Source organism: Bos indicus, chromosome 25 (assembly GCF_029378745.1).
Source record: "Bos indicus isolate NIAB-ARS_2022 breed Sahiwal x Tharparkar chromosome 25, NIAB-ARS_B.indTharparkar_mat_pri_1.0, whole genome shotgun sequence".
NCBI classification, from domain to species: Eukaryota; Metazoa; Chordata; class Mammalia; order Artiodactyla; family Bovidae; genus Bos; species Bos indicus.
Genome location: NC_091784.1, coordinates 15,633,124 through 15,653,813, shown reverse-complemented (window position 1 = coordinate 15,653,813; position 20,690 = coordinate 15,633,124). Strand labels below are relative to the sequence as shown.

Here is a 20,690-nt window from a genome sequence, read left to right as displayed (position 1 = left end):
CAGATTTTGGTACCTGCAGCCAAAGGCATCCTAATTAAAACACAGAAACAGTGGCTGGAACAGAGGGTGACAGGTAGAGCTAGATTACAGAGGAGTTCAAGGTCTGAATAAGGGTTCTATACATGACTGTGCCCTATCTGTGGTGTATACATGGTAAGACCCCCAGTGGATGCCTGATATCGCAGACAGTACCAAACCCTCTACGTACCAAGTTTTTACCTACACTGACAGGTGGGTAACATATATGGAGATGTGCCCAAGGGCCGGACAGGAGCAAGACAGTCAGAGACTTCACCATGCTTCTCAGAAGGCACGCAATTTAAAAGGTATAAACTGTTTACTTCTGAAATTTCCCATTTAATATTTTTGGACTGCAGTTGACCAGAGGTAACTGAAACTGTGGGAAGTGAGGTTACTGTACTTTATCTTGAGAACCAACAGAAGTCCCTAAATTATTCCTTAGGAAAACACAAAATAAAACTACAATGAGATACTACTTTAGAACCACCAGGATGCTACAAATCAAAAAGACAGTAACAAATAATGGTAAAGAGGTAGAAAAATGAAACCCTCAGACATAGCTGGTGGGAATATCAAATGGCAAATACAGCTTTTTCAGAAAATATTTTGGTAGTTTCTTAAAAAATTAAACATAAATTTATCATTTGATTCCATTCCTAGATATCTCCCCAACAGATGTCCACACAAAACCTGTACACAAATGTTCACAGCAACATTATTTATAATAGCCCCAAACTGGAAACAATTCAAACACCCACCAACTGGTGAATGGATACACAAACTGTGATATATCCATGCTATGGAATACTGTTCACCAATAAAAAGGAACAAATTATTAATATCTGCTATGACCTGAATGAACTTCAAAAACATTATGCTAAGTGAAAGGAGCCTAAAAAATAACAGTATTGTATGACTTCACTATATGAAGTGTCCAAACAAGGCAAATTCATAGAGACAGAAAACAGATTAGTGGCTGCCAAAAGCTGGGAATAGAGATGAATCGTAAACATGTAGGAAGGAATCACTGGAACAATGAAAATGTTGTGAACTGGATTATATGGCTGTATGGCTAGGTATATTTACTAAAAATCACTTTTAAAAGTATTGTACACTTTAAGTGGGTGAATTTTATGGTCTGCAAACTGCATCTCAATAAAGTGATTAACAAAGAGAGAAAGCAGCCACTGGAGGATTTTTAAGCAAGGTGGGAGTGATCACTCAGCAGGAGAGATCATGGGCTGATGGTGTTCGATTTTTCGAAGTGAAAGGGCCCCGTGGTCTGGACTCAACTCAAACTCAAGAGCCTGGGAACATGTGCCAACCCCCAGCTCTAATTCTCTGGGTAAAAATGCTGCTCCCTCCAGAGGCGTTACCCACAACCAAAATCGATAGCTTGATGCAAACTGAACCGAGATGGGGAAAAACACCTCTGAAAACACTCTCGAGAGCCTCTCCATTTCCCTCGCTCAGAGGACATCAATCCTTCCAGACTCACCGGGCTTGGACAGGCAGAACCGGTTGACTCCTTTGGAGAGGTTATAAATCCCCACGTTCTCGGGTCCATTCCCATCCTGGTAAAATTCCTACGGGAACAAAGCCAAGATGATGCCTTACCAGGGAAGACAGAGACACCCAGACGAGGAATAAGCTTTCTGCTTCTGAACCAGTCATCTGTTTTGCACATTAATCATTTGAACAGCTGGATGCCAGGGGGAAATTAAAAGCCTTCCAAAACTTCCAACAGAAACGTGATCTTTTTCATTCAGTCAACGAACATTTACTGAGCACCTGCCATGTGGCTGACCCAAGGCTGGGCCCTGGTTGCTGCCACGGCTCTTATTTTCAGCGTGGCTTACGTTCTGATATGGGAAGACAGAAAATCCATGCAGTCAACAGAGAAGTCAGTAGATGTCATCTAGGAAGTCACAGAGCTTAGCGGGAAATAAACAGGAAGCAGGACAGAGTGCCCTCCGCAGAGGCTTGTTCAGCTTGGCCTCAGGATAGGCGCCCCCACCCCCTACCCCCCAAGCAGGTAACACTGGGGCTTCAGCCTGAATGATGAAAAAAAGCAACTACACTCAGTTGTGGAGAAGACACAGCATTTCAGGCAGAAAAGAGTATGTGCAAAGGCCCGGAGAAGGGATCGAGCTTGGTGTGGAACTGGAGGCAGCTAGTGAACGAGGGGGTAAGGGGTAGGGGTGAGATGGGTTCTTAGTCTAAGAGAAATGGAAATCAAGGACTGGTTTCCCAAATGTCTCTCACTTGTTCTCAACTGGATATTAATCAACCCGTTTCCTGTAACAAAGCTGTCTGTGGACCATTTGTAGATAAGTGGTTCGAGCGTTCAACTGGCATTAGAGAGACCAGTCTCACTGCTCTGGTGTCTAACATAAGTAGCCACTTAATTGTCGTTTGCCCCTGTTTTGCCACTGAGACCTGACAATGACACCTGCCATTGCTAGAAGTCAGAAGATTATACGAAGTTCAGGAACAGACCTACACAGGGCTAGACAGGTGCTCCCAGCCTAAAACCCACTGGGTAACTGCCAACCCAGCCACAGACACTGCAAGAGGACAACCAACTCTGCTCAGCCACACCTGTTCCTAAGAAAGAGCAGGGTTCACAGGAAAACTTCAAATACGTGAGAGATTTGCTCATACCTCACTACAACCCTGGGGAGTGAGTACTACGATCTCAAGTTCAGAAGGAAAAATGGAGGCCCACAAACATTACTTAACTTGGCAGGGCCTACAAAGCCCACATGCTCTGCACTACATCAACGGCTTTCCAAAATCACTAGTCAAAGTTAGAGTTTAACGTGCAGCCAGGACAAGGAACTCTCCCCAACAAAGGCATCTTTCCACCAAGGGACTTAAAATGCTTCCTGACGGTGTTTCCATAATAGGTGGGTGAGCTGAGGGGCAGAAAAGGAAATCTGGCTTGACTATGCTGATGATCCTCTTGGCACACTAGTCTTTCTCACTCTCCAAAAGGCGAGTGTCCTTCCAAATAAGAGCATCCTCAGCAGCCCGCTTACCAGAGTGATGGCGTGGGAAAGGGAACACCGGAGCATGTAGCCCGTCTGCCTGAACTCAACGGCGGACACATCGTCCTCCAGAACCTCCACCTCCAGACTCTTGTTCTTCCAGCACCAGTCTTCATGCAGGATGCTGACTGCAAAGGACATGACATGGACACCCATGTGGGCAGAGCACACCACCTCCCTGAATACCCCCAGAGAAACAGTGCTAATGAAGTGCGTGAGTGAGTTTATACACATGCTGTTCTTATTGTTAAGTCGCTCAGTCGTTGTCTGACTCTTTTGAGACTCCACGGAGAGTAGCCTGCCAGGCTCTTCTATCGAATTCTCCAGGCAAGAATACTGGAGTGGGTTGTCATGCTCTTCTCCAGGGGATCTTCCCAACCCAGAGATCAAATCTCTGTCTCCTGCTTTGGCAGGGAAATTCTTTACCACTGAACCACCTTGGAAGCCCCTATATGCACATACATACAAACAAGTATGTGTGTGTAGGTATATATACAGAGCTGGCCATGCTGGGAATAAGTAATTGCTTAAAAAAAAAAAAAAACTGAAACCAATGGCCATTAAAATCACTAACAAGGAAATCCAACTGAGCCTAAGACCAGGCTATAGGTAAGATATTCAGACACTGGCAAACTTGCTCTCTAAGGGACCAGAGAGTAAATATTTTCACCTCTGCAGGCCACACAAGTCTCAACTACTCAACTCGGCCTCTGCAGCACACAAGCAGCCACAGATGACACACAAACAAATGGGTGTGGCTGTGTTCCAATAAAACTTTATTCATAAAAACAGGCAGCTGCCCTCAGATCATAGTTTGCCAACACCTGACATTAACAGAAAATACAATCTGCCTGAAAAATCAGTCTACTACTTTTGAGGCTGTTTACAGCCAGCAGCTTCAAGCTGAATTCTGACAGAGCAAAAATATAGGCAATGGGCAGCTTCTTGAGGAAGATGAGGAAAAGTGCCTTCTCCTTCCCAGGCACTGTGTCGGGGCTTTACAAACCGGATTCCATCACTCTGCAGAAAGGTTCTGTGACTCCTACTTCAGAAGGGGAAACCGAGTCCCAGGGAGATCAAGTAAGCTGCCAGGCTCACACAGCTGCTAAGTGGTAGAACACGTCAGTGTGATCATATGACACTGTTTTCAGGAATTTACAAATAAAATGTCATGAGAAGTGTGTGGATCATCCTGATGAGGTGGCAGTTGGTTCAGAAACCTCAACTCCTGCATTACTGCCCAAGCTAAATAATGCAAATTCAAGGTCAAAGGACAAAGACAAACAAGAGTTAAACAAGTATAGTTGGGATGCAACTAGAGAGCGAGTTTTCAGAAACTTTACAGAGACAGGAAGTGCTGCCTTCAATTCTTACTCTTGTATTTTCCAGGCAGCACGTTGTCAAACATGAAAGTCATCGAGTTGACCTTGCCGGAGAGGTGGAGGCTCCGCTTCTCGCCCTGGCGGCTCAGGGACTGCAGGGTCACCAGCAGGTCACCGCAAGTGTCTGCAGAGAAAAGATGCAGGGGCCTCGCTTGGCGGCTTTGGGAACCACAGCACCTGTTCCAACCCTCAGCTGCTGTGTATTGCTTGCTACCACTTAGCTCCTGGAGGGCAGCCCCAGGAGGGGTCCTTCAAAGCTTGCAGGCATCTACTTGATTCTAAGGCATTTCCCCACATCCCTACCTCTCCCACCACGTAAGGCACTGGCACCAAGCAATGAGGCTGCCCAGCATTTACTGCACTGGCAGAAACAGTATCTGCTGCTGCTGCTGCTGCTGCTGCTGCTGCTGCTAAGTCGCTTCAGTCGTGTCCAACTCTGTGCGACCCCATACACTGCAGCCCACCAGGCTTTCCAGTCCCTGGGATTCTCCAGGCAAGAACACTGGAGTGGGTTGCCATTTCCTTCTCCAATGCATGAAAGTGAAAATTGAAAGGGAAGTCGCTCAGTCATGTCCGACTCTTAGTGACCCCATGGACTGCAGCCTACCAGGCTCTGCTATCCATGGGATTTCCCAGGCAAGAGTACTGGAGTGGGGTGCCATTGCCTTCTCCGAAACAGTATCTATGGAGCACCAACGGGAGCCAGAGAAAAAGTCAGACAGGCAATGAAACTTTCCTGAATGCCCATTTCATACCAGGTACAGAACTGGGCCCTTTATCATCATCATCATCATCATCATATTACTAATAATGGCAAAGATTTATGTGGCTCTTGCTGTGTTCCAGGTACTTCTAATGGCTATGAAAAAAGTGTTAGCTGCTCAGTCGTGTCAGATTCTTTGAGAACCCATGGACTGTAGCCTGCCAGGTTCCTCTGTCCATGGGATTCTCCAGGCAAGAAGACTGGAGGGGGTTGTCATGCCCTTCTCCAGGGGATCTTCCTGACCCAGGGATCAATCCTGGGTATCCCACATTGCAGGCAGATTCTTTACCATACACACATTAACTCCTTTGATCATCACAATAACCTTGTGAGGCAGGTACTATTAACATCCCCACGTTACAGATGAGGGACTCAAAGCACAGAGAGGTTAAGTCACTTACCCTACATCACACAGCAATGGTTCAAACACATGTGGTCTGGCTCTGGAGACATGGTCATAACCACTACGCTATACAGCCTCTTGATATGACCATATTTAAGCCTCATGAAAACCCTCTGAGAGCAGCAGTATTCCCATTTTATTGAAAGAAAACTGAGGCTGGGCAAGTAAATGCTTACAGTCTCATACTAGTAAATGACAGAGCTGGGACTGAAACCGGGGCCAAACTCCTTTCAGAAAAAGAATCCCACATGTTCTTTTGGGAGCCAAAGCAGGAGTATTCCCAGTAAAATGTTCCCGGTGATTGCGGCGATTATTCAGAAAGAACTGCACACAACACGGCCTCACACACAGCACTCCCCCGAGCAGCTTCTGCTGTGACCTTCGCCACCGCCCAGTGAGGAAGAGCCCACCCAAATCCCACCTCTCTCAGCCTGCCTCTTCGAACTCATCCGTTCTTGCTTTCAACTGACGTCTTACCCAGACAAGAGACTTTCCCAGAAACCGATGCCAAAAACTGCACAAAGGCCACGTCCATCACAGGCCGGTCGGTCACAGCCAGCAGCAGCGTCTGGGGTTTCAGCGTCAGCCCCGCCCTGGTCTCTGCCTCAGGAACCATCACCTGCGAGACACACAGGACGAGGTCAGCGGCTGCACCAGGGTCGCTGCTCCCTGGGCAACAGGACACCAGATCGTCCATCTGGGCCTGAGGCTAGACGGATTCAGAAGGAGAAGGTTCATTCCTAGGCATAGTTTTAGAATCACAACAAATCTGCATATTGCTGGTGTGAAGAAAATGTATTTCTAATCAGACATAGAACACCAGCCTTCCGTGGTGTAAGGGTGCACACAAAAGCGTGTCGGGGCACACAAAGCTGTTATCGATCATGTGTATCCTGGGTGGAGACCACACTAAACCCTAGAACCCGATTCTCGCGTGAGGTCACTCGTGATATGAACTGTGAGCTCGTGGACCCACGTGGATGACCATAGTGGACCTGGGCCATGTCTTCCTCCCTCATTTCTGCGTGCCTTTCTCAGGCTCACAAGAGGGGCTGGGAGAGGAGGGGGTGCTGGCCTTCTTCATCCCTAGAGAGATCACATTCCAGAGCTGCCCTTCCTTGGAAAAGTCCCTGACTGTGCCTCTGAAGGAGTCTCCAAAGGCTTGTCTATGTGGCCAACATCACAAGAAGCGGGCTGGCTGGTAAAGGAGCTGACCACCCATACAGCATGCTGTTCGTGGAAGCAGGGGGAAGGCTGTGCCCCTACCCCACCTCCTCAGAGTGGGGAGATCCCACTGGCCGGGAGGAGAGCAAAGTCTTAGAAGCACCCTCCCTGACTCCCTCCCCTCGCCCAGCCCCTGCTCCTCCCCAAGGGAGGAGAAGGAGCAACAGCTGACATGGTCTCAGTGTGGGGCTGGTGGGCTGAACCTCTGCTTCTGTCTTACCTCTGACCTCCGCCCCCACCTGTGCTCAGGCCTTCACCCCTGTGGTGAGACCACAGGCCAGGGTCTCCCCGGCTTCTTCACCAGGGAGACGGATAGAGGAATCGGGGGTGCCTGTTCAGCATCTCCAATTGACAGCAGGGCAGGAAATGTAAGCTCCATTTTGGCCTCAGGGTCCAGAAGCCATGCTCTGTGGATGTAACTGAGCTGTCACTAATAGAGAGTTCACTCTGATCTCTTCTGGGGACCCATGGATAATCTACAGCAGCCAGAGCCTGAGGAGGTAGACATGTGACTGGCAGCCTGACACTAACCCCTAATAAACATCAGGACGGGAAGAGAAACACCTGTTGCATCCTTTCAAGCCGGCTGCCTATCTGCTCTACTGACTGTGACACGCAGGAATGTAAAGTTGCCAAAATAAGCAGCTGGGAATGAAAATGCTCCTTCTCTGATCCCATCTTAAAACAATCCTTTCAAATCATTGTTGTTGTTGTTTGTTTGTTTTTCAAATATCTTAAACAGAACAAAACTCGTCATACCTGAACTTTATAGGTCCCTGGTTTCGCTTTAAAACAGAAAGATCCCTGAGCGTCCGTCTCCACGGTGACCAGAGACTTGTCCTTGTCTTGAGAGGCCAGGACAACTTTGTATTTACCCATCTGCTTCACTGTGTCAGGGAAGCGAGTGATTGATATCTGGCCACAGACACTGAACCTGCAACAAGAGGACCATTCAGCCCAGCAGGAGAACTCAATTATCACAGGAAAGGTGCTTGGCGACCCAGACTCTGCATCCCGCTTCCAGCCCTCATCGCTGAGACTAGTGTGATCTTAATGAAGAGACAGGAATACAGACCAAACGACTCCAGTTTTATAAGCAATCATTAGAAAGAAGATTGGACCTCTTTCTGCACATGGCAAGGCAGAGGGAGGGCCTGGGGCTGTTTGTGTGTTCTGGGTGACAGCTGGCCATTCCCCACTGCAGAAGCGGTTTTCAGACAATTTGTGGATGATAAAAATGTTTCAGGTAATTGGGTCGTTGACGATGGAGCAGCCACAACCAAGAATGCGGATGAGTCCTTAAAAGCAAGAGCTGTAAGCTGCCTAAGGAAGTGTGGTATTACCCAGGCGATAAAACAAGGCAGGGTTATCAAAGACGGCTTCCTCGCCTGTGATTATATATAATGCACAGAGAAAAGCAATCTGAGAGATCTGAATAGGAAAGGTAATTAAGTTTAAAGAAATGCAGAGCTAAAATTGAACTCCTTAGGAGCTAGGAGCTACAGAAGCAACTTATAATTGAAAAGCCCTATTAAGGTAATGACTCAGACTGGAGATTGCAAATGAGCAGAGTGTAAAGTACGACATGGCACATTTCCAGAAGCACATGAAAGGCACATCTACCCACTAATAAAAACCAGCAAAGCCCAGTGTCCACTGAGTGGCCGTCTTCACGTTTAGTCAGTTGTAATCATGTCCCACAGCCGGAGGTCACAAGCAATTCTTCAACTGCCTAAAATTTACATTTTGTAATCTTCAAGAGAATCGCTTTAGATAAAAATCAGTTGTTACTTTTGACACGAAGCGAATAAAAAATGCTGGATTCAGTGCTGGACAATAATGGGGTGCACTAGATACTGGCATGCCCACTCGGCTGCAAAGAAAAAATAGCAGAAGGAACCACGAAGCGGTGCAGGCCACAGTCGTCTCTCCAGAGCAGAGGTCCCAGCCTCCTGGATCTAATTAATGCCTGATGATCTGAGGTGGCGCTGATGTCATAAAGAAATAAAGCGCACAATAAATAAATAAAGACCTGAATCATCACAGAATCCCCCTCCTTCCCCTAGACCATGGAAAAACTGTCTTCCAAAAAACAGATCTCAAAAAAGAAAAAACAAAAAAACAAAAAACAGGTCCCTGGTGCCACAAAGGCTGGGGACCACTGCTCTAGACGGACATGCAGGCTGGCCACCAGGGTTCAGGCTGGAGAGCAGGGGGTAAGACACCACAGCCCACGGATCAAGTCACACCAGCCACCTGTTTGGGTTGGGATCATGAGCTAAGAATGGTTTTCACACTTTTAAAGGGTTAAAAAGGAAAAAAAAAATCAAAAGACTATCTCATGACATATAAAAAGTATATCATTATAGTGTGCGCACATAAAGTTTTCCTGGAACATGGCCACACCCATTCATTTATGAATTGTCTGTGGTGGGCTTCGTCACAAAGACTGTATGGGCCCATGAAGTCTAAAATACTTATTCTCTGGTCCTTGATGGAAAAAGTGTGCCAACCCCTGATCTGGATGCAAAGGTTTGCCTCTTTTTTGTGCTGTGTGCTTTCAGAGAAAATCGACAGGGAGGGAATATTGAAAAATTGTTCTCAAGGCCCTTCCATACGCTCTTCATTTGTGTCTTTTTCAGGGGGGAGGTCCCCTTATTCATTACAAGTTGAACCCCCTTCCTTAAGTTTTAATACTTTAACCATATGATATGTTTTAGCTCATATTCGCCGTTAAAGACAAGTGACCAATTACACTACACCTCAAATACACATTCATTTAGAAAAAGAACTAAAAAGCTGGTAGGAAAGTGTTTGTTATATTGAAGCCCTTAAAAATCAATTTGTGTCAATAAATTCTTTCATCAGACAACACTGGTAATGGGCTATACCCCAATACAAAATAAAAAGTTTAAACTCTGAAAAAAAATTCTTTCATCAGAATTTAATACATTTATGGAGAGAAATTAGTAATTTTGGTGCCTAGTGAGATAGCTACATTCTGTCATTTAACTCAGTTTTTTCTTTTTCAAATAAATAATGTTTTAAAAGAGCATGAAAGAAAAAGTAAGAAATATCAACGAATTAAAAGACAAACGTGCTATATGAACCAAAAGAAAAATGATCAGCTTTTCCAAAGATATTCAAAGAATGCTGTTTCTCTTTGATTCAAAATTCCATTTCAAAGAATAAATGCAAGATTAAACTATGTTTCCCTACCTCCATGAATGGGGATGGTACCTCCTCCATCTACCCAAATGGCTGAAACAGGAAACCTGGGCTCTGAGGCACAGGCCTATCACCCATCAAGCTTACCCACTCCTTCCCTCCCCCCAGAACCCGGTCTCAGGTCCCACTGGTCACCATCTCCTCCAGCAAACTCCTCCAGCACCTCCTATTTACTCCCTCAAGTTTACTCTGGCTCCCCTCGCCCCATTTATTCCCCACACAGCAGTCAGGAGAAGAAAAGAAAATCTTTCCAAAGCACCCTGATTCACAGCTCCCTTGCTGAAAACCCATCCAGGGTCTCCACTCACCTGGGGAACAGCTCACCCACACAAGATGGCCACAAGGCCTCACCGTCACCCCCACCCATGCTGTCTGTGCCCCCCACCCCTCTACCCAGAGAACCTTTCAGGAGGAGCCCCCCTCCTGCAACACACTGACCCCTCCACCTGCCAAGTCGTCCACTCGGCAACCTTTCAGTCCTCCCGAAGGTCTTGGCTTCCACAGCCCCCAACCTGAAGGAAGTCCCCTGGGGGTCCCCAAGCGCTTCCGACACACCCCCCGTAACTTACAGTCACTGACTCCTCACCTTAAGCCCAGGAAGACCACAGCCCTGCCTTTGCAATGTTGGTCTGGCTCACTGTACACACCCAGCATTCACCTCGGTGCCTCACCCAGAGTTGCCGCTCAGAACTGCTCGTGAAGGGAGAACTGAAGCCCAGGATCACTTCCTGAGGCTCCTCAGGGGTCTGCTTCCTCGCTGAAGCCCTGACCCAGAGCCCCACCTGCCTAGAGAAAACCTCCTCAGGGACCAGGCCAGTAAAGCATGTCTTCAGGGCTCAGCTCCCAGACCCCCGTGACCGGCGGGAGGTCACATCTAAAGCCCCGGCCCCTCAAGGGCTGACATTCTATTTCCGGTCCACAGATCCACTTCTACCCGCTCCTACACTTTCCAAGGTTCTGCCACCAGGTCTTCCGGATTCACAGTCCATCTGAGCACCTGGTGAAGAGTGCCACCTAGTGGGCCTGCAGACCCCGTGGTCACAACTGATGCCTCAGCCCCACCTGGCTCCTCTCCAGGGCTGCGGCCACACTGCCCCTCGGGCTGGGAACCCCGAGACATTTCTCCATCAGACAGGCCCTCGTCAGGCTGGGAACCCCAAGACATTTCTGCATCAGACAGGCCCTCGTCAGGCTGGGAACCCCGAGACATTTCTCCATCAGACAGGCCCTCATCAACTCTGCTTTCAGGCCTCCCGCACCCTCATCTCGCCCCTTCGAGGCCTTCCCCGCCGTGGCACCAACGTGTCTTACTGAAGACAAAAATCTAACCATGTTACCTCCATGCTTACAACTGTTCACTGGCCTTTGACTTTTCTCCCTGATGCCCCCCACTTCCAATGGGGCATGAAGAGGCCCTGCGACACCTGCTCCCTCCGTCTGCTCAGCACTTTCCACTCCAGCAACGCCAGGCGCTGTGCCCCCATCCCTCACCCACACCATGCTGCTCTGAGAGGCCGCTCTCCACGCAGACCCTGCCCCACCCCATAGCCCGTCAGGCTCCTCTGTCCATGGGATTTTCCAGGCAACAATACCGGAGTGGGTGGTCATTCCCTTCTCCAAGGGATCTTCCCGACCCGAGGATTGAACCCAGGTCTCTCCTGCACTGCAGGCAGATTCTTTACCAACTGAGCCACCAAGTAACTTTTTAGTGAGCACCTATTGCCAAGGAAAAGATGGCAGCCTCCCCCCACCTCCGCTCTCTAGGGAACGTGCAGATAAGAAAGACCCAGACTCTACTCCAAGGCCGGGGTTCTCTGCACTAAACGTTGCCACTGTGTGATGAAACTACAGGAATTCAACCACGGCATGTCCCCTCACAACTCACTCTAAGCACAACAAAACAGGAAGAACTGTGACCATGACCCGAAGCATCTTACAAACAACGTTCTCAACCAACTACACTGCCTTCCGATTAAGCCAAGGAAGGCCCCACAGATGTGAAGTCAGGCACGACAGATCCTCTCCTATCGTAAACCCACTTTAATTCTGAAGCAAGATGATTTTCCGGAAGCAGCCAACAGCCAAGTACTTTCAGTTTATAACATTTAGCTCTGATCTTTCTAAAGAAGCCAGCTGCGTCTCCACAGGTGTCAGAGACTGGATGAGACTCCGTGGCAGAAACACACGGTCAGACCGGAGGTGTTCTGGTCTCTGCTGACTGCCAGCGTGAGCCCCGCGGCCCCCCACGATCCCCTTACCCCGTGGCGATGATGTCCGCTAGCTGAGGCGTGTTGGGTGCGATTTTGATGGTGACGGTTTCAAAGTACAGGTGCTCCTTCTGGGCGTGGATGGTGTACGTCCCCGTGGTTATGTTCTCCAGGCGGAACGAGCCATCAGCTTTTGTTCTGACTGTAGAACAAAAACATGCTGACAAAGGATGAGCCAAAAACAGCTGCATGTCCCTCATCTACGCGGCGATACCGAAAGCTGGCTTGTTTTCACAGAGTCGTTAAGATTTTGTTTCCTTCCCATTTCCCCCGGTAGCAAAACCCAGCCCGGGGAACCAGGCCTGGGCCCAGCGTGTCTGCCCACCTTTGATCTGGCTGTTCAGGGTGACCACCGCATCCGGCACACCTTCGCCTTCTGGTCCATTCAAGACCCTCCCGGTGACAGAGAATCCCATGACGTGGAACACCGGCTGAAGATGAGAACAGGGAGAAGCTGTCATGTACTTGAGCTGAGGAAGCCCCGCTTAGGCCCCTCAGGCCACCGCTTGGCACGCCGGCCCACGCTGGCTCCTCCTGGTCCCCCGCGACAGCCCGGCTCCCTCCCGACTCACCCATCAGCAACCCTTTCCCACACCTGTCTTCCTCCTTAGATTCCCAAAACATGGGTATTTGTCAAATAACTGAAGGAAAAAGATCGAGAGACTGACTTCCCCAGAGACCACTGAGTCAGACCTGTGAGAGCACCCCTCCACGCCTGCTCCCCTCCAGATGCTGTTTCCGGGGGGCCAGGCCACCCCGTAGTCTCCCAGCCTAGACCAAGGATCACCGTGCACCCTGCTGCCCACCTGCCAGCATCACAGTCCCATGGATTCCACCTCTGCAAGGTCTCTCGGGCCCTTCTGCTTTCCTGCCACACCAGAATTCAAGCCCTAGGTCCGCCTACACCCCCTCACTCAGCCCCTGCTGCTGCGCATCGCCTCACCACACGTTCTCAGCTCAGTTTATGTGTCTACACCCTCTATGCCTGTGAGGGCCAGGGCCCGGCCGTCCGCAGCTGCTGGGCTCCAGCCACCCTGATCTGGGGTTCCCACATGCCTTCACCATGTAGGGCTTTTACACCAACTGCTCCCTCAGCCTGGATCTCCTCCCACACCTGGAGAAGATGGGAGACGGGCCGCCCCATCTCATCCTTCAGGTTCTGCTCAAACCGTCACCACCTCCGAGACACCCTCCCTGACTACGCTCTCTTGGGAGCCCCTGCCTCTTGCCCCAGCCATGCACTGACAATCACACTAATCTACTTTAGAGGCTTCAGCAAAAGCCTTCCCAATAGCCAGTAACTTTCCAATGTCCTTGTTTGATTTCTTCCTAGTTTGTCTACCTCCCACTAGAACATGAGCTCCATGAAAACAGGGACCTCTTCTGTCTTAGTCACCTGGTATACAGTAGGCACTTAATAAATGACTCCTGAATGAATGGATGGAATGCATGCATGTGACAGTATTTGAGAGCTTTAAGAAAATGGCTTCCTCTTTAGTCAGATAGCTCTTTGTCTAAAAAGACATGGTTAACCCACTTATTAAATCGCCTATTCGCGCAGCAATCATCTTTATTAGGCACCTGCCATGTACCTGCCACTAAACCACAAGTTGCGAAATACAGTAAAAGAACGAGACTCAACGGTCCTACATTATTTAGTTTATAGATTGCTTCCTGAAATTCCACTCACGTCTGTTTAAAACTTCGGTTTGCAATCGGGAAACGTGTTTCCCCAGTCACCTGCCCCCATCCTTCCTGGCAAGTCCCTTGGAGCACCAAGGGCCTGACCTTTGCCCTCCCATCCCCCCTTCAGCGCACAGAACAGTCAAATGCTTTCGTGGATCTTAAAGGCAGAGTCAGAATCCCGCTGAGCATGTGACCTAAAAGCTAGCTTCCACCCGGTTAAGCCACTTCAATGTAGTCCTTTCTAACGTAAAAGAAAACGATTAAAATCTCATTTTTTCAATAACTGTAACCCTAGGTGGCCCACTTATAAAAGGCTGCTGTTTTCTTTGGGGATTTGACCCAGCACATTTTCTATAGTAATCATCTTCTACCTCTGTAATTAAAGATGGAAATGTGATGAAGAACACGTTCACCACCTGTTTTAGGTCTAAGGAGCTTGTCAGGCCACCTCTCACCCCACCCATCGCCTCACCTGTCACCCCAGATGGCCCAGGCTCTGTCAGTTCACCTGGTCTCCTGCCACAGCCTCAGGGCTGGTCCCTCGCTTCCACTTGCCCCCTGCAGACTCGGCTCAACGAGGCAGGCAGGGGGGCACACCTGCTTCTGCTCAGAACCTTTCCGTGGTGCCAACTGTCACCCAGAAAGCCCAGCGGGACCTGCACGACCTGCCCCATCACCTCTCCTCCTCCCCACTTCACTCCCTCCGTTCCAGCCACCCTGGCCTCTGGGGGTTCCCCACACCTCCTAGCCACACTCTTGCTTCAGGACTTTCGCACCTGCCACGCCCGTGTCTTACACACTCTTCCCACAGACGTAAGCACACTTCACTGCCTCTTCCCCTTTGGCTGTTACTCAAAAGTCACCTCCCGGTGAGGCCTTCCCAAGTACAACCTAGGAGACCTCAACCCCCACTTGACCTTGAAACGGTATAATCTCCTTTCTTGCTTTGTTTCTAAAGAACACAAGACCTTCTCATATACTTTCTGATTTACTTATTTATAAATGTATTGTCTCTTTCTGCCATCAGAACATGAATTACACAAGAACAGGAATTTTTGCCTCTTTCAATTACTCCAATAAGCCCAACACTGGAATAGTACCTGAAATATATGTCACTGACACTCAGTGAACACATCTCACTGAATGAAGTAGATAAAACTAGGGCTCCGATTCACTCAGATACAGATGTTAAGTGAGCGATGTGAAGGATTCCGTGGATCCCAGAATAAAGTGGAAGAAAGTGGAAGAGTCTGCTTTTTCCAACAGCACTTTTAGATAAATATTAATTGTTTTTTAACACGTTTGCAATACCCGTGCCCAGGAATGGGCACTCCAACACCTGTCCCTCCAGAAGGCAGGGAGGTCTTACCTCAATTTTCAGGCTGTCATGTTCCACGGTAAAGTCAAGTCTGGAAGGAGCAACATCAAAGGTAATCCTCTCTCCTCTATAGAACGGAATCTGGAAGGAAACGTCTGTTAATTACCAAGAGCCAGGAACATGATTCAACCATCAATACTAACACTCAAAGCCAGCAGCCCACAAATAATCAGGGGTTCAAAGTGGGCAAACAGATACTACTAATCACAATGGCCTCACATTTAAAAGAGGAAAGACTTAGGCTTTCTGCACCTGTTACTGAGGAGACAGAGCCACACCTTAAATTACTGCTAAATAAAATGTTTGTGGAACTGCAGGCCAACCATTCGGTCCTTTGATAACCCAAGGGTACTGATACCTCCTGTTGTAAGACTCCCAGACACAAACAGAATGGAAGTCAGCTTTCCTCACCACAGTGTAGCCCCCGCTCGGCAGGGAATAGAAGGAAAAGGAGCCGTCTTCTTTGGAGACCGCATGGCACAGGTACTCCAGACTCTCGTCCTGGGGCTGGAACCCGGGCACCGGGGAGAGGTTGCAGCCCAGGACATCCTATGTCAGGAGAAAAAGGCCAAAATGACTTCCTTTTCCACTTCCACGTTCTGATTATTATCAAATAGCCACCTTTCAAAAAATTTGCAGAAGTTTTATTTCACAAAATATTTCTGAAACCTACGATGCAGTAGAGAACAGAGCACAATGTAAAAATTTTTACATACAAGTTTGCAAAGTTAAGGGTTTCCCAGGGGGCTCAGATGGTAAAGAATCTGAGTGTAATGCAGGAGATCCGGGTTCGATCCCTGGGCCAGGAAGATCCCCTGGAGAACGAAGTGGCAATCCACTCCAGTATTCTTACCTGGAGAATCCCATGGAAAGAGAAGCCTGGTGGGCTGCAGTCCACGCAGTTGCAAAGACTTGGACATGACTGAGTGACTAACACTTCAATTTTCATTTGCAAAGTTAAAAATGGTATAGCCTTCTTAGAAAAAAAATCACCTGTTCTCCCCTACCATGGATCACCATAGTCCGGATGAGAAACCATACTGGCCCAAGTTCACACAGCTGCTCAGAGGCAGAGCTGGGATCTGTCTGAAGCTGGGTCTGTTTGATTTCAGAGCCTGGGCACTTTCCACTGAATTACACTGCCTCCCAGAGCAGACATTCAATTTCTTGTGAGCAAAAGAGAGACACAAGGTTCTTAGATGGTGAGACTATCCATCAACTTTCACCTGATTTTTTTACTTAATTGAAGTACAGTTGGTTTACAATGTTGAAAGTACAGTTGGTTACAATGTCCTGCTATACAGCAAAGTGATTCAGTTATATATACATGTACATTCTTTTTCAGATTCTTCTCCATTACAGCTTATTGTTGTTCAGTCACTGACATGTCTGACTCTCTGTGACCCCACGGACTGCAGCACACCAGGCTTCCCTGTCCTCAACTATTGCCCAGATAGCGTGCAAACTCACGTCCATTGAGTCAGTGATGCCATCCAACCATCTCATCCTCTGTGGTACCCCCTTCTCCTCCTGCCCTCAACCTTTCCCAGCATCAGGGTCTTTTCCAGTAAATTGGCTCTTCACATCAAGGGGCCAAAGTACTGGAGCTTCAACTTCAGCATCAGTCCTTCCAGTGAACATTCAAGGTTTATTTCCTTTAGGATTGACTGGTTTGATCTCCTTGCAGTCCATAGGACTTTCGAGAGTCTTTTCCAGCACCACAATTATACAGTTTATTACAAGATACTGAATATAGTTCCCCATGCTATCCCCTGGAGGAGGAAATGGCAACCCAGTTCAGTATTCTTGCCTGGAAAATCCCATAGACAGGGGAGCCTGGTGGGCTGCAGTCCATGGACTCACAAAGAGTCAGACATGACCGAGTACGTATGCACCTCTGTGCTATACAGTAGGATCTTATTGTTTATCTATTTTATATTCAGTAGTGTGCATATGTTAATGTCAAGCTCCTAATTTATCCCTCCCCTGCCCAGCTTTCCCCTCGGGTAACCCTAAGTTTGTTTTCCATGTCTGTGACTGACCTGAATTTCTTAGTCTCTGATCTCCCATCTCCTCCACTCCCTGCCCACAATCTCTCTTGTTCTTCACTCCTCTTTGCTTACCTCTTTGGTCACTAAAGAAGAAAAGAGAAGAAACTTCACCCCTTTCATGGGTTCCCCATCGCTGCGGACAGAGCCAGACACGTTGTAGCCGGCCACTATGAGGGGACCCGCGGCGTTGGCGTTGGAGTTGGTCACTCGCACAGTGGTGCTCGCCTACAAAAGAAGATTTTAACTTCCAAAAGGACAGACGCTCACAAAGCGTTTAACAACAGGAGGACATGCTTCCACTAAAATATTAAGTTGGAGAAAAGCAACAAATGAAATGGTATAAAACTGCGTACGAATGTGTAGCACGATCACAACTGTTTTTCATGGGCAAGATGAAGTGCAGGGAAAAGCAGCAAAATGGAAATGATGATGGTGGCATTTTATTTCTTTTACACTTTTCCACCTTCCAAATTTTCCATTTCCACTCCTTTATGTTCTTCTGTATGTTCCGACTTTTTTTTAATGAACATTTTTTTCTATGTTGAATGGTATGCATCCATGTATTTTTAATCTCTTCGTTAAAAGTACAATTCACACAGGAACAGTTATTTTCCCAAACACACCATGCATCCAGCACCCAGACACTGGGTCCTCAGAAGCCCCCTCCTGCTCCTTTCCTGATACTGCTCCCCCAAAGGGCAACCATTTTCCTGACTTTTAATAGCCTGCTTTACTTTTTTTTTTTTTCAAAGTTTTTATTTTTTTTTGTATTTTATTTTATTTATTTATTTTTTAAATTTTATTTTATTTTTAAACTTTACATAATTGTATTAGTTTTGCCAAATATCAAAATGAATCTGCCACTACTTTAAAACACAATTTTACATGAATAAACTCAAATTCCTTTTGCATACAACTAACAAACGCAAATCTTAAAACGTATTCTATTTATAATGTGTAAGCTACTGAGTTTTAAGTGAAACATTTTAAAATGTTGACCAGAAGAGAAAAATCCTAAGAACCAGACCATAAACAGTATACAGACACATCAAGGTGTGAAATTATATCATCACTTTTAAATGCATAAAACTCACAGAGTAAAAACTGAAATTCTGATGCTTCTTTAGCAAGAATGAAACACAGCCTCAAAAACCAATATAAAAACTAACCTTTTGAAATGTCCTTTAGGTCTTATTTCAAACTGTTTTTTCAACTATTTACAGAACCACATTTAGTAAGTGTCTTCTTTTTTTCGATCTTTTACTATAAACTATTTCAGTCAAACATAAAGATACAGGGATCTATACCAAAGAAGACCTACATAAGCTCCAACCAGCCAAAGAATAAAAGAGAAGAAATGCAATTCCAGACCCTGCAGACCTGCACACCCCCTCCTCCCTCCCTCTGCAGACATCAGTACCATGGTGAATACACTGCTCGCCATTCCCATTTGCAGCATCTTTATAGTTTTTCCACATATGAATGTATCCAGAAGTGGTTCTGATCACAAGTGTTTCTAATCACTATATAAATGGCATCATATTTCCTTGACCTTCAGCAGCTTGCCTTTTCCCTTCAATGTTACATTTTGAAGTACAGTCATATTGATACACGTGGCTCTGGTTCATTCATTATTGCTGATATACAGAATTCTATCATGCGATGAAACCACAGTCCACTCTCCCCTTCATGGACATATAGGCTGTTTGCAATATTCAGCTATTACGAACAAAGCTGCAATAAACATTCTTACATATTCTCCTTGGGCACAAGAACAAGAATTCAAAATAAGTATTGCTGTTACAGACAGAAAAAAGAACAATAAAATAATCTCATCAGGTCCCTCTGGTGTTGATTTAGCTTAAAATAGGCATAAGTTAATAACAAACCAACTTCACAGCAGGAAGACAATGTCGTTACCTAAAACAGAAACCAACGTAAGCAACATCTGCTACAGTGTGTGAGTTTTCCTGTATAAACACCACCAAACTAATCAGCAGTATCATTGTTTTTTCCATGAACTTCTAGAAAAAACATAAAATAATTTCATACCCGAAATTGAAAACCACTCCATTTGTCCCCAAACCAGCACACTGTTGGCATGGCCGTCAACATAATGGAAATAAATGCTCACCTCTTTCAATGGCCAGGTTGGATGAGTTGCAAGGATTTCATAATCTCCAGGAAGAACTTTAAAAAATGCAAACCTAAGAAATAAAAAATACCACTTCACTTTCTCCCAGCAACCTGAATATTTCTAATTTAGGACTACTCTTCCAAGCACAAGAAAATGATGCACGAGTTACCACAAACTTGCCCTGAGCCAGTTAAAGGAGCATAAATGAAATTCAATCCTTCGCTGTTCAAATCCTCATCAGACAGCACTTACTGGGCACTGGCTGTGTGCAAGGAGAGGGGCTCGTGTGCTAACGAGAAGGAAGGCTGATGTTTTCCTTCAGCCCCAGGGATTCTAGTCTAAACACCAGCCCCTGTGGTTCAGCAGGGGTCAGTCACAGATCATTCAAGCGTGTGCCGACAGAGAGGCATGAAGAGGTGAGGAGAGGGGAAGTGTCTAAACGAAGAGAAGTGGGAAGGGAGGAAAGATGTGTGAAGAATGGGGGACAGGGACTTTTCTGGCGGTCCAGAGGTTAAGACCCCACGCTTCCACTGCAGGTGGCATGGGTTCAACCCCTGGTTAGGGAATGAAGATCCCACACGCCACACGGTGAGGACGAAAAATAATATTAAAAAAAAAAAGGCCATAATCAAGTGACTAATCGAACTCATTAAAAAATTAAAAGAGAATATTGAAAGAAAAAATCGGCGGACAGGCCCGCTGAGCTGACGGACGCTGACCCAAGACGACACTAGCGTCAGGGGCAGGTGATAACGAGCTGACTCCAACCCCAGACAGTTTATTAAGATCTGTTATCAGGAACAAACAGAAGCCACTCTGGGCTCTTGCGCAAAGCAACTGTGATGAAACCAGAAGCCGATAAAGACTGTTCTAGCAGTTGTGAACAAACCAAGACCAGGGTGAGATGAGTTGAGGCTGGAAACACTGCGTCCAGGATTCTGACACAGTTAGCCCTTCAGATGTGCAAAAGCACCAGACCACAGGCAGGCTAATTCCAGTGACAGGAATGCCAAAATTTCAACTCAGCTCCTTCTTCCGCGGTGGTATTTATCACATCAGATGTCGCCTGTAATAACTGCACAGGGCCGCGCTGGCCACAG

General features: G+C 47.1%; 1 protein-coding gene across 1 annotated transcript in view; it reads right to left on the bottom strand.

Moving 5' to 3' along the window:
• The window catches only part of LOC109578446 (BOS complex subunit NOMO1), a 56,484-nt gene that overhangs the window by 22,489 nt on the left and 13,305 nt on the right, over nucleotides 1-20,690 (bottom strand). The window contains exons 6-16 of the mRNA XM_019987652.2: nucleotides 19,588-19,660; nucleotides 17,526-17,678; nucleotides 15,814-15,951; nucleotides 15,394-15,483; nucleotides 12,664-12,769; nucleotides 12,330-12,480; nucleotides 7,603-7,777; nucleotides 6,097-6,238; nucleotides 4,446-4,577; nucleotides 3,063-3,199; nucleotides 1,520-1,607 (exon numbers count right to left, since the gene is read on the bottom strand). Of these exons, the coding sequence (XP_019843211.2) occupies nucleotides 1,520-1,607; nucleotides 3,063-3,199; nucleotides 4,446-4,577; nucleotides 6,097-6,238; nucleotides 7,603-7,777; nucleotides 12,330-12,480; nucleotides 12,664-12,769; nucleotides 15,394-15,483; nucleotides 15,814-15,951; nucleotides 17,526-17,678; nucleotides 19,588-19,660 (1,385 nt within the window). The remainder of the gene's footprint in view (nucleotides 1-1,519; nucleotides 1,608-3,062; nucleotides 3,200-4,445; nucleotides 4,578-6,096; nucleotides 6,239-7,602; nucleotides 7,778-12,329; nucleotides 12,481-12,663; nucleotides 12,770-15,393; nucleotides 15,484-15,813; nucleotides 15,952-17,525; nucleotides 17,679-19,587; nucleotides 19,661-20,690) is intronic.